Consider the following 14454-nt stretch of genomic DNA (forward strand, 5'->3'; position numbering starts at 1 on the left):
ACATGGAACATCCCGCAGGACTGACAAATGAGCTTAGAGACTGGCAGATGTTTTGGAGAAGGAAGCCCAACAACACGCTTCCAAGCACATTCATGGATTGTTTCTGCACAGTAGATGGAGACGAATTTCCACCCATCAAAGTCCTACTCCATATTGGATGCACCCACCCTCCCTATAGGCTGCTGTGAGGCCGAACGCTCATTTTCTTGCCTGCGTCGTCTGAAGACCTACCGAAGAAATTCCATGGGAGAAAGTCGAATGGCATCTCTGGCCCTCATAAACATACACCATGACTTCACCCTATCCCCACATGATGTGTGTGACATTTTCATTCAGAAACACAAGCGCCGTCTATTCCAAAATAGCATAATTTACGATTAATAAAATAATTCACATTCCACTGTCCAATCTGATCTCTTTTGTGGGGAGAACCCCCTGCCTTGAGCTTCACAACCTCGGCGCATGGCGTTGCCGGGCTTTGACCAGCACACAGTCTGTCATCGCCATCATTTCACACTATGGGAGTGCACAGGTCTTTTATAACTACCAGTGAGCCCGTTCGTCCAAATGGACCAAATTCTGATCGGCTTTCATGGCCTTGCAGCATACCTACCTGCTACAGTTGGAATAAATGTTTTGTAAAATATTATCATTGTTTTTGTTATTTATTTAGTAATGAGAATGGCATGCCATGGAAGGACCTATTAAGCTGCTCTATACACTTTAACATGGCGTGCGTTTAGAAACATGGGAATTCTTCTGGATTCTTTGTAGTTAATGAGCCTAATTAACACAGGAGATCATAACAATCATTTCGTGAGAAATACACAAATCAGAAATTCAATATCAGAAAGCTCCAGTAGAACTACACAAAAGACATGCCGCACGCATGCACACCACACCAGACACACACACACACACACACACACACACACACACACACACACACACACACACACACACACACACACACACACACACACACACACACACACCAGACACACACACACCAGACACACACACACACACACACCAGACACACACACACACACACCAGACAGACACACACACACCAGACAGACACACACACACACCAGACAGACACACACACACACACACCAGACAGACACACACACACACCAGACAGACACACACACACACCAGACAGACACACACACACACCAGACAGACACACACACACACCAGACAGACACACACACACCCCAGACAGACACACACACACACCAGACAGACACACACACACACCAGACAGACACACACACACACACACCAGACAGACACACACACACACCAGACAGACACACACACACACACACACACACACACACCAGACAGACACACACACACACACCAGACAGACACACACACACCAGACACACACACACACACCAGACACACACACACACACCAGACACACCAGACACACACACACACACACCAGACACACCAGACACACACACACACACACCAGACACACACACACCAGACACACACACACCCGACACACACACACCAGACACACACACACACCAGACACACACACACACCAGACACACACACACACCAGACACACACACACCAGACACACACACACACCAGACACACACACACACCAGACACACACACACACCAGACACACACACACACCAGACACACACACACACCAGACACACACACACACCAGACACACACACACACCAGACACACACACACCAGACACACACACACACCAGACACACACACACACCAGACACACACACACACCAGACACACACACACACCAGACACACACACACACCAGACACACACACACACACCAGACACACACACACACACCAGACACACACACACACCAGACACACACACACACCAGACACACACACACACACACACCAGACACACACACACACCAGACACACACACACACACCAGACACACACACACACACCAGACACACACACACACCAGACACACACACACACCAGACACACACACACACCAGACACACACACACCAGACACACACACACCAGACACACACACACCAGACACACACACACCAGACACACACACACCAGACACACACACACACCAGACACACACACACACACCAGACACACACACACACACACCAGACAGACACACACACACACCAGACAGACACACACACACACCAGACAGACACACACACACACCAGACAGACACACACACACACCAGACAGACACACACACACCAGACACACCAGACACACACACACACACACACCAGACACACACACACCAGACACACACACACCCGACACACACACACACCAGACACACACACACACCAGACACACACGCACCAGACACACACGCACCAGACACACACACACCAGACACACACACACACACCAGACACACACACACCAGACACACACACACACCAGACACACACACACACACCAGACACACACACACCAGACACACACACACCAGACACACACACACCAGACACACACACACCAGACACACACACACACCAGACACACACACACCAGACACACACACACCAGACACACACACACCAGACACACACACACACACACCAGACACACACACACCAGACACACACACACCAGACACACACACACACACACACACACACACACACCAGACACACACACACACACACACACACACCAGACAGACACACACACACACCAGACAGACACACACACACACACACCAGACAGACACACACACACACACACCAGACAGACACACACACACACCAGACAGACACACACACACACCAGACAGACACACACACACACCAGACAGACACACACACACACCAGACAGACACACACACACCCCAGACAGACACACACACACCCCAGACAGACACACACACACACCAGACAGACACACACACACACCAGACAGACACACACACACACCAGACAGACACACACACACACACACACCAGACAGACACACACACACACCAGACAGACACACACACACCAGACACACACACACACACCAGACACACACACACACACCAGACACACCAGACACACACACACACACACCAGACACACACACACCAGACACACACACACCAGACACACACACACCAGACACACACACACACACCAGACACACACACACACCAGACACACACACACACCAGACACACACACACCAGACACACACACACCAGACACACACACACCAGACACACACACACCAGACACACACACACCAGACACACACACACCAGACACACACACCAGACACACACACACCAGACACACACACACACCAGACACACACACACACACCCACACACACACCAGACACACACACACCAGACACACACACACCAGACACACACACACACCAGACACACACACACACACCAGACACACACACCAGACACACACACACACACACACACACCAGACACACACACACACCAGACACACACACACACACCAGACACACACACACACACCAGACACACACACACACCAGACACACACACACACCAGACACACACACACACACCAGACACACACACACACACCAGACACACACACACACCAGACACACACACACACCAGACACACACACACACCAGACACACACACACCAGACACACACACACCAGACACACACACACCAGACACACACACACCAGACACACACACACCAGACACACACACACACCAGACACACACACACCAGACACACACACACACCAGACACACACACACACCAGACAGACACACACACCAGACACACACACACACCAGACACACACACCAGACACACACACACACCAGACACACACACAAAATTAATCAACTTATAGCAGAAGGAACAGCTGGGCAAGTCGTTTCACCACTTCCTCGATCTGACCATTAGTCATCGCGAATCTGCTGAACTGTTGGACCAGGGAAGAACACAAGGAACTGCAGAAACTTCCAAGAACGCACGAAATGCCGTTTCTGAAGATCAATTTTTCAAAATTTCCTGGGGCAGGACCCCCAGACCCTCCTTTATCCCCCAGCGCTATAGTTTCATGTACCCCCTCCCCATCATCTTGAAATTCCTGGATCCGCCCCTGACCGGTGTTACTCGCCGATAGACCAATCGTGAGCCGATGGTTAAAATCAATGCAGATTAAAATCGGACAAACACGTCCGGACAAATAGTCCAAGAAAGATTCGAATCAGACAAACGACGTGTACGAGACGTACACGTGAACACGCAGTCGCCGTGGCAATGCCAAAAGTATCTTCCTTACCCAAATAATTTTCTCGGTGTTTATCCATCTTCACGTCATCCCAGCTGAATTGATCTTGTCCACCACGGACACCACCACGCGTTGGATGGTGCATGGTGTACACAGAGACCACCTTGAGAGTGCAAAAGAACAACAGGTACACCGCGGTATTCATCATCCGAAGGTAAATGGCTGGAATTCCAGGTTAAGTCGATTACAAACACCAATTATGTATATAAACAGCATTTTAACTTAAGTGGGCTTTGACGCCCCACGAAGCAAAAAAAAAAAGGTAACCGAAGAATATTACTATTATATTTATATAACCTTTTATTTTTTGGAAATGAATACACCATTAAGGCATTATCTGTAAATAGTCTATTATTAACCGACAGTCGGACACTTATTGCATAAATATACTGCAAAACAGTATCAAAAGTAAGAGTGACAAGATTGAATCTAACGATTTGCAAAAGCCACGGAAACACGCACCAGAAACCCTCTGGTAATCCGTGGAGATCGTTTCTTTTCACGCAGACCAAGGAACTTCTAAAATGCTACAGATATCGCGAGATCACAACGACACAACATCCTGTCCAATACCCCCTCAGATATCGCGAGATCACATCATCCTGTCCCACACTCCCTCAGATATCGCGAGATCACATCATCCTGTTCCACACTCGCTCAGATATCGCGAGATCACATCATCCTATCCAATACCCCCTCAGATATCGCGAGCTCACAACATCCTGTCCCACACTCCCTCAGATATCGCGAGATCACACCATCCTATCCTTCCAACCACTTTCGTCTTTCAGATGTAATGTAATCATATTGCGGCTTTCAAGAGGATACGTTTCGAACTTACAGTAAACGTGTTGAAATTATTTACACAATCTTTGAGAGACATTAGGGTACTTTGTAAATAACTTTGTACAACCACGAGCTACACTGTCAAGGCAATGACAAACACAGTCAATAGCAATATTTGCAACTTTAGAAATACAGCTCATTGGCAGTGTTGTATTTTCTATGACTAATTAGGTTTTATTAGGAAAGAAAATGAGAACAGTAAAAATCTTGACTTGATGTGATCTACAGGCATGGACCTGCAGATTGTGGACATTATATGCAGACTAAAGTAATTCTTCGGAAACTATTCACCCCCATACACAGCCATAATCTTTTCTACCCCCATTAACTCTCCCCAGCTCACTTCTTTCAAGGTGGGTTTCCACCTTTCACTTCCACTTCTGTGATTGAGACTTTGCGGCTGTACGTCTTCTCCTTACTCCCTCATTCTTCGCCACATCCCAAAATCTAGTGTGAATACTGAACGGTGTATAAGCACAGGGCCGCAGGAATGTTTACTGTCTTTTTCACTTCTGCTCATGTACATTATCTATAATTTAAATTTGCATACCGGAAACGGCCGTACGTAGAAAATAAAGCTTTAAGTCGTAGTAAATTTTCAAATATACTTTACAGTAGTACTTCATTAAAAAAAAAATTATGTTTGACTTCCGGGTTAAGGGGTGTCAGCTGTGCATTATGGCGGCTGCTCAGGTGGAATTACGGCGGGCACAGTCTCTGGTCTCGTCTGATCAAGAGACGTCCATTGGTATTCTGCATGGTTTAGGTATGGTATCCTTTACTTACCAAACAGCTCGGTATTTCGGCGGGACTACTTTACTTGCAGTCCATACGCTTTGCAAATCGAGCGTGTTTACTCTGCAAGGCCGCGGCGGATTTGGCTGAGTCACTATCCGGGACAATCGCGCTTTGACTTGGTATCGCTTTGGCCACGACGTTTTGTTCGCCTGGATATCTGCTCGTCCTGTTTTTATCTCTACCGACTAGGGGACACTTTCCCTGTCTCTCTGTCCCTCTCAGCTGTCCTACGCGTGCACGTTGGGAGGTTTATTTAAATTCCTTGTGTGAAATATTTTTTACTTCCGCTCCCCATAATATTTTTGAATGAACCTACCTTTTAACTACCAGGATTAACGTCTTCTTAAAAAACAAAAACATTTGCTCTGCTTTTGTGCAGTGAAACGAGACGTACAAAATGGTGATGAAGACGCTATCCGCATCAAGGAGCAAAGCATTTTGGAGCTCGGAGGTCTGTTGGCGAAGACGGGCCAGGCAGCAGGTGGGAACTTGATGAGGCTGTGAAAGTATCGTTTTGAAATTGAATAGATTATGTCTGAATGGTTTCGGTGTCACAAGGTTTCGGTGGAAAATGATGCACACAACTAATCACAACACAACAACAACAACAACATGCATTTTAAGGCCATTTTCCCTGCGAGAGCGGGTGTTAGCCTTGCGGTCCCCATGACAATCTTCTCCATCTTGCCCTATTTTCTGCATCTCTCCTTGTTGACCCCCTTGCCCGCATTTCTTCTTCCACCATCTTTAGCCAAGTCTTTCTCGGTCTTCCCCGTCCTCTACTTCCTTCTACATTCATTTCCATCACTCTTCTCAACCAGTCACTTTCATCCTTCCTCAACACATGACCAAACCATCTCAACCTGTTCCTCTTCACAGCATCCATCACAGGCTCACACAATGACAATGACTCGATGCTCAATGCACACAACTAATCGTGTTTATTTATTTATTTCCACAGAGCTGGGTGGTCTTCTTAAGTTTGTTCGGCCATTCCTGAATGCAGTGAGCAAGGCGAAGGCGGCACGCTTGGTCCGTTCCCTCCTGGACATGTTTTTAGACATGGAAGCGGCCACTGGCCAAGAGGTACCTCCTTGTTACCTCCGCCACCAAAGGTGGATGGAGGTTGTGTTTTCACCCCTGTCTGTCTATCTGTTTGTTTCTTTGTGAACAAAATATCTCAAAGTTGTGGACGGATTCGGACGAAATTTGTCAGAAAGGTAGCGCATGTGACACAGACGAAATGATTCTATTTAGGTGATTGTCCGGATTCGGATCTGGCTACTATAATTTTAAAAAAGTGATTCTTCACCATTGGGAGATGGGGCCAAAAACGAAATATAGCAGGATATCTCAAAAAGTTGTGGATGGATTTGGACGAAGCTTGGTGGAGAGGTTGGGTGTCTGACAAGGACTAATCGATTCGACTTTGGTGAAGATCTGAATATGGATTCAGATATGAGAATTATTTGATTTTTTTAAGCGATTCTTCACCTTTGAGTGATGGGGCTAAAACCAACATATAGCAGGATATCTCTAAAAGTTATGGACGGACTTGGACGAAACGTGTTGGACAGGTTGTGTTTGTGACGCGGAAGAATCTATTCAATTTTGGTGAAGATCCGAATCCGGATCCAGCTAGTACAATTTTTAAAATGATTTTTCACTATTGGGAGATAGGGCCAATAGCAGGATATCTCAAATTTATATATTAGCTTTATACTTAAAAGTCTCTGAGTCCCTGCTGTTGAAAAGCATCCCCATAGCATGATTCTGCCATGACCATGCTTCACGGTAGGGATGGTGTTAAATGGGTGACGAGTTGTGCTTTGTATATATTATACTTGCAAATATAGCAGGATATCTCAAAAAGTTGTGGACTGATGATTTTGATTAAATGTGATTTTGTATTGTGATTTTCTGGTCTACTCTGGGATACAAAACGGAAACTGTTCACTTGGCGGATGTATGCTCTCTACTGAGTGCCGTTCTCGTTCCTCGACTTAGTTTTTGAAACGTACTGGATACTGGTGATTGTGTTCTTCGCAAGAATCCTTTAATACCAATAGCTACTCATTCTCCTTGTCAATGGATGCTTTGCCACAAGTTCCATTGTTTAATTCAAAGCTGTGTATTAACCCTGCACATGCCAAGTAACAAGCGGGGTGAAGCAATTGGTTCATGTCTGTCCGTCCGTCTGTCTTGTCAGTTTATAACTGAGGAACAACTTGTTTAAATTGAACATGCATCGGAAGACAAGTCTGCCAGTAAATTGCGGTAAATTCTGGAACTAATTTATACGACCTCTACAATCTTTGTTATTTCAATTAAATTATACACTTGAAGACTGCATACACAAATAATATATCGTAATACTTCCAAGAACCTCCAGTTTTGCAGCACTTCAACTTAAATACATTTTCAATGGGGTATTTTAATGGTAATGGGGTAAACAAATTTTCAATAATGGGGTAATGGGTTATTTTAAAATAATTTTTCAATGTATAAGGGTGATATTTGGGACTGGTTCTGGACTACTTCAATTGCACTAAACTTTCGATCACCTGGTGTTGCATCAGCGGCAAACACGCCCACAGAAAAATGATGCACCCAGCAGCCAGGTGGCTGCACATGAACCACCCACTAAGCTTTAGGATTTTTAAAAACTATCATTCAAATCATTATTCTAATAAAATTGAAGTACCTGCACAGGGTAACATGTTTGATGAACTCTATAGTTTATTTATTTCTTCCTTTCCATTTATTATGAAACTGTCTTGCTCTATCCCAGCGACTGCAGCTTCAAGTGTTCTTGGGTATATCTGTATCGCCTTTGCACATCTGCATTTGGGGAGTTTATCCCATTCTTTCTTGCAGATTTACTTGAGATCTGTCAAAATGCATGGGGAGCATCGGTGAACAGCAATCTTGAAATCTTTTCACAGATTCTCGATGGGATTCAAGTTTGCGCTTTGCCTGTGCCACTCATTGACTTTCACGTTATTTTTCTGAAGCTGTTCCAGTGTTGCTTTGGCTGTATGCTTGGGGTCATTGTCGTGTTGGAATGAAAATCTTCGCCACAGTCTAAGGTCTTTTGCACTCTAAAGCAGGTTCTCCTCAAGGATTTGCCTGTATTTGGCTCCATTCATTGTTCCATTTATACTTACAAGTCTCTGAGTCACTGCTGTTGAAAAGCATCCCCATAGCATGATGCTGCCACGACCATGCTTCACGGTAGGGATGGTGTTAAATGGGTGATGAGTTGTGCTTTGTTTCTGTCAGACGTAGCACTTTGCATTCAGACCAAAGGGTTCAATTTTCATCTCGTCAGACCACAGAATATTTTGCCTCATGCTCTGAGTCTTTCACGTGCCTTTTTGCCAAGATTTGTGAAGTGCTGCAGAGACTGTTGTCCTTCCGGCAGGTTCTCCCATCTAAGCCAAGGAACTCTGTAGTTCTGTTGGAGTGGTCATTGGGTTCTTGGTCACCTCCCTGACCAAAGTCCTTGCCAGGTTGCTCTGGTCAGACAGACAGCTCAAGGAAGAGTCTGGGTAGTTCCATATTCTTTCCATTTCCTAATGATGGAGCTCGCTGTGCTCGTGGGAACTTTCAACGCACTATAAATTGTTTTAAACGCTTCCCCAGATCTATGCCTCCTCACAATTCCATCTCGGAGTTCTACGGACAGTTCCTTGGACTTCATTATGGAGTTTCTGCTCTGACATGGTCAACTATATGACCTTATGTAGAAAGGTGTTTCTTTCTATCTCATGTCCAATCAATTGAATTGGCCACAGGTAGACTCCAATGAAGTTGTAGAAACATCTCAAGGATGATCAAGGGAAATTGGATGCACCTGAGCTCAGTTTGGAGTGTCACAGTAAAGGGGTTGAATACGTATTGAGTCAAGACATTTCCGATTTTCATTTTAAATTATTTTGTAAAGATTTCTAAAAAAAAAAATCCACTTTTGTGCTTGGTTTCTGCCAAGTAGATCAGTGACATAAAAACCTCAATTTAATCTATTTTAAATTCAGGCTGTTACAAAAAAATGTGAAAAAAGTCAAGGAGTGTGAATACTTTCTGAAGGCACTTTATATGATGCAAAGATTAACTGATTAGATCTTGGCATCAAGTGGTCGAAGGTCAGAGTCTGTAATAGGTTTTCGTTACCACGATAACTTAAGAACAGCTGAAGGGAAGAAAGTCAAACTTGGTACAAGTATGTATAATGATGCAAAGATTAACTGATGAGATTATGGAATCAAGAGATCAGAGGTAAAAATTCTGTTCCTGTGCTAACTTCTGGACGAGTGAATGGATTTTGACCAAACTTGGAAAAAGTATCTATTATGATGCAAAGATGAACTGATTATATTTCGGAATCAAAGGTCAGAGGTGATGTCAGTTAAAATGTGATACTTAAAAACAGCTGAAAGGATTTAAATCAAGTTTGGTGCAAGTATGTTTAATGGTGTAATAAAGTGGGTGGAGGCATATCTGTTGACGACGCGATGTTCAGAGTGCCGTTCTAGTTTTTAGCTCAACTGGAACAAAGGTCAGAACAAAGGTCAGGGGAGCTTATGCGATGACGCATCGTCTGTCAGTCGTCCGTCTGTAAACACTTTTAAATTCTCCGAAACTGCTGATCGTAATTGCGGCCAAATTTGGCACAAATGATATTTGTTGTGTTGTGACTAAAGTTTGTTCATGGCATAAAAAAAATTGGTCTAAGGGGTCTACCGGGGGTCAAAGTGGATCCATGTCGTCTCCCCCACCCCCCTCCCCCCCCCCCCCCCCCCAAATAGGAATTTGCTATTTCTGCTGAAACTACTCACTATTTCGATGAAACTGTATCACAACCTTCATCACGTGTGATGTACCGAAGATTGTTCACGCCATTAAAAAAATTCTGCCCCTTTGGGAATCTGAGGGTGGGGGGGGGGGGGGGGGGAGGGGTTGCCCCCAAAATAGGTATTTGCTTTCTTCTCAGAAACTACACATGCAATTCTGATGAAAGTTGACCACGACCTTAATCACCCATGTTGTACCAAAGCTTGTTCAAGGCATTGGAAAATTTGCGGTCTGAGGAGGTACACGGGGTGGGAGGGGGGGGGGGGTGGAGTTGCCCCCCAAAATAGGTATTTTTGTTTGTTTCTTTGTTTGTTTGTTTGAAGTCTTATGATTATGTTGGTATGATTCTACATGCTGCCCTGTGTTCTAGCAAGCATTGAAATTGGTTTAAAATACCTTTAGTCAGTGTAGTATACTGTTTATTCTACCAGGTGAGCGCCAGGGTATTGCCCCTATGTTTAATGCCTCTGGTTATGCAAATTATTTTCTTTTAACCATTTAAATATCAATGGGCAATTTGCAACATCATTCCATAATCGGATATGTAGCTGCGTTTAATTTCTCGTTTTTGGGTGCCTCCACCGCCGCTCTTCCCTCCTCCCATCAAAAGATAAGATAATTACCACAAATGGCCAACAGTACTGCATTCACTCATTTCACCTTTTGCGAATCACCTGCTAGTTATTTCTAAAGGAATCGCATATTGTCAGGGCTGTTCATGTGCTGAACTCTGTGGAATTGGATTGTCCATTCTGGTGTGCCATGTTGAAAAGTGGGCCATAAGGGGTTAAACTTTCAATATGTGGTCTTTACAGGTGGATTTGTGCTTGGAATGTATTGAATGGGCAAAGGCAGAGAAGAGGACATTTCTGCGGCAAGCGCTGGAGGTAGGATTTACTTTGGTCTCACTTGTGCAAGAGGATTACAGAATATCACAATGGAAAAAAAATTCTGAATTGTTTTGGTGTATTCAACATGCTGAAGTGATTGTTTATTTGATACAAACTTTTGATTTGTCAACTTATTTTTTCATTACTCTTCTTTCCCTCACCCCTCCCCTCACCATCCCCCCTGAGGAGTTTTGAGTAAGGAAGCTTTCATGTTGAGCAACATGAGTGCTTTGCTAATAAAGTTCTTCTTTTTAACTAGTCTTTTTTTATTTACCTCTAGGCACGGTTAGTGGCACTGTATTTCGACACAAAGAAATATCCAGAGGCTTTGCAACTTGGTAAGTGACCTACCTAGTCATCGATGTTCAGTTAATTCAGTTGCGATAGATTTCTGCTGTTGGACAGATCTCTGCTTTGTTGCCTCAAAAGTGGAACGTACCGTATTTTTCAGTGTACAAGTCGATGTTGATACTTTTTCCCCCCAGGAGTCTGTGCCAATCGACTTGTCTATGAATGAAAGAAAGAAAGAAACATAGGGGCAGTACCCCTGGTGCTCACCTGGTGGAATAAACAGTATACTGCACTGACTAAAGTTATTTTAAACCAATTTCAATGGTTGCTAGAATACAGGGCAGCATATAGAATCATACTAACATAATCATAAGACTTTAAACAAACAAACAAAAAAAAATACCTATTTTGGGGGGCAATGGGTGATGAAGGTTGTGGTCAAGTTTCATCGAAATTGCCTGTGTCATTTCTGAGAAGAAAGCAAATACCTATTTTGGGGTGTCAAACCTGGACCCACTTTGACCCCCCTCCCCCCCCCCGTAGGCCCCATAGACTTTCGTGCTGTGAACAAACTTCTGTACATCACGTGTGATGAAGTTGTGGTCAAGTTTCATTGAAATTGTGTGTTTAGTTTCAGAGGAAAAAGCAAATTTATGTTTTGGGGGGGTCAAACCTGGATGCACTTTGACCCGAGTAAAGCCCCTTAGACACCGATTCCCCCCCCCCCCCCCTATTCTCTCTCTTACTTCTCTTCTTCTCTTCTTATTATTTTATTTAATGCCGTGAACAAACTTTAGTCGCAACACAACAAATATCATTTGTGCCAAATTTGGTCGCAATCACAGCAACGGTTTTGGAGAAGAAGTTTCAAGTGTTTACGGACTGACTGACCACGCGCCATCGCATAAGCTCCCCTGAACTTTGTTCCAGGTGAGCTAAAAATGGGTAAATTTGCCAATTTGACTTATAAATTTGCAATCTGTAAAAGGATTGTGGTGTCATTACTACCTTGTTTGGGATTTCATCTCGACATATTTTTGTCTGACTTGTGTAAATGTTGATTCTCATTTGATTTCTGTAGCGTAATGTCATATCAAAAATTTGCATGGAAGGTCAATACATTTTTAATACCTCGTCACTTTTTACGTTGTCTCTAATGATGGTCAATGCACGTTTGCTTCCTTTTAATTAGGGTATGAATACCTGCGCTGTACAACTCATTGCCGCACTTGCTTACCAATTGCGGACATCCTCCTTCGCAGCATTGTCACCATCAAAAGTCGTGTCGACACGTAACATACTTCAGTAGGCCAAAGGAGATTAGTCTGAAGGTGCATTTCATGAAGTTCCTTCAGCTTCAACATATTTTTGAGGAATTCTGCATCTATTTGTTTGAGGATTACAGATTGCTTGGAACCAAAAACTATTTTCAACTTTAATTTGACGATAGAGCTCCATCTCTTGACGTTTTTCAGATAATCTCAGATCTGTGGCAAATGGACCATCAGTTCCTCTCTGAAATCCAGAAGCACATTTGCCTCTTCGTGCACACTTTTCACATAACTGCACTGATTTGCGATTTTTACTTTTCATCTAAGGTTCCTCAATGAACTTTGCACATTCATCACATGCTGGACAAACGTTTTTGAAGACTAGTTGTGTCACTGGACCAATCAACACAGGATATGGGATTTGAACCTGGAATCCCAGCTTTGTATTCAGATGGCAACGTCAATCAGGCCGACCTTGACTGATTTATGTCAAGTAATTCAAGTAATTTGTCAAGTTATAACCCAGTCAAGGGTTATTGCGCACTTTTATTTTCTTTGCACACCATTGTGTTTTTTTTGTTTTTTTCGCGTTTACATCCCTCTGCACAGTGCGCATAAAGCTTGTAACTTTACTCAGCCTTATCAAAACATCCGAAGGCACAAGTCTTCTGTCCCAAGCTCAATGCTTCTAAATGTGCCAAAACCTTTCCACAAATGTTGAAATGTTTTCAGGGTTTGGTTATAACCCAGTAAGCACCAGGTTGGATCGAAAATTACTTCTTAAAATGGAACATGTGATGTCATTTCATTCAATTGGGTACTTTTTTCATATGCAGCACATGGTTGCTGGTAGTATCATTTACTTGAGGAAGAGGGGCGGGGAAGTTGTGCTGCTGATGAAGTTCCCCCTGTTGGTTCGAGCAAGAATTTGTAATTTGTCCAGGATGCCGACGACCTTGCTCTTAAAGGATACTATGGGATCTTTAATGTAATACAGGCAGATGGGACTTTCAATCTAACATTTATCGGAGGGATGGCAAGCACGTTGATGAATCACCCGACCTGTGAAACGCAAGGATGACAGATTATAGCTGGACCGAGATTTCAACCCAGGCGAGAAAGCTTGGAGTAGAGTGCGCATGCCTGTAGGTCATCCTGTCAGCACCAATCGGGTGCA

At 44.1% G+C, this 14454-nt stretch overlaps 2 protein-coding genes across 5 annotated transcripts in view; one reads left to right on the top strand and one right to left on the bottom strand.

Annotated features, from left to right (window-relative positions):
* LOC137433915 (multiple myeloma tumor-associated protein 2 homolog) overlaps positions 1–5605 on the bottom strand; it is a 76475-nt gene extending 70870 nt beyond the window's left edge. For 2 of the 4 annotated variants that reach the window (XM_068126401.2, XM_068126403.2), the window contains exons 1-2: positions 4790–4912; positions 4319–4430 (exon numbers count right to left, since the gene is read on the bottom strand). In XM_068126401.2, the coding sequence (XP_067982502.2) occupies positions 4319–4412 (94 nt within the window). In that variant the 5' untranslated portion in view covers positions 4413–4430; positions 4790–4912. Of the gene's footprint in view, positions 1–4318; positions 4431–4789; positions 4913–5516 lie in introns of those variants that run through there. The other 2 variants (XM_068126400.2, XM_068126399.2) reach the window with 2 other exon arrangements.
* A 201-nt stretch (positions 5606–5806) lies between these two features.
* Positions 5807–14454, top strand: part of PSMD11 (proteasome 26S subunit, non-ATPase 11) — a 28862-nt gene continuing 20214 nt past the window's right edge. The window contains exons 1-5 of the mRNA XM_068126398.2: positions 5807–5939; positions 6351–6452; positions 6933–7057; positions 11641–11712; positions 11996–12053. Of these exons, the coding sequence (XP_067982499.2) occupies positions 5813–5939; positions 6351–6452; positions 6933–7057; positions 11641–11712; positions 11996–12053 (484 nt within the window). The 5' untranslated portion in view covers positions 5807–5812. The remainder of the gene's footprint in view (positions 5940–6350; positions 6453–6932; positions 7058–11640; positions 11713–11995; positions 12054–14454) is intronic.

The sequence above is a fragment of the Myxine glutinosa genome, chromosome 10 (assembly GCF_964187855.1).
Source record: "Myxine glutinosa chromosome 10, kmMyxGlut1.1, whole genome shotgun sequence".
Taxonomy (NCBI): Eukaryota; Metazoa; Chordata; class Myxini; order Myxiniformes; family Myxinidae; genus Myxine; species Myxine glutinosa.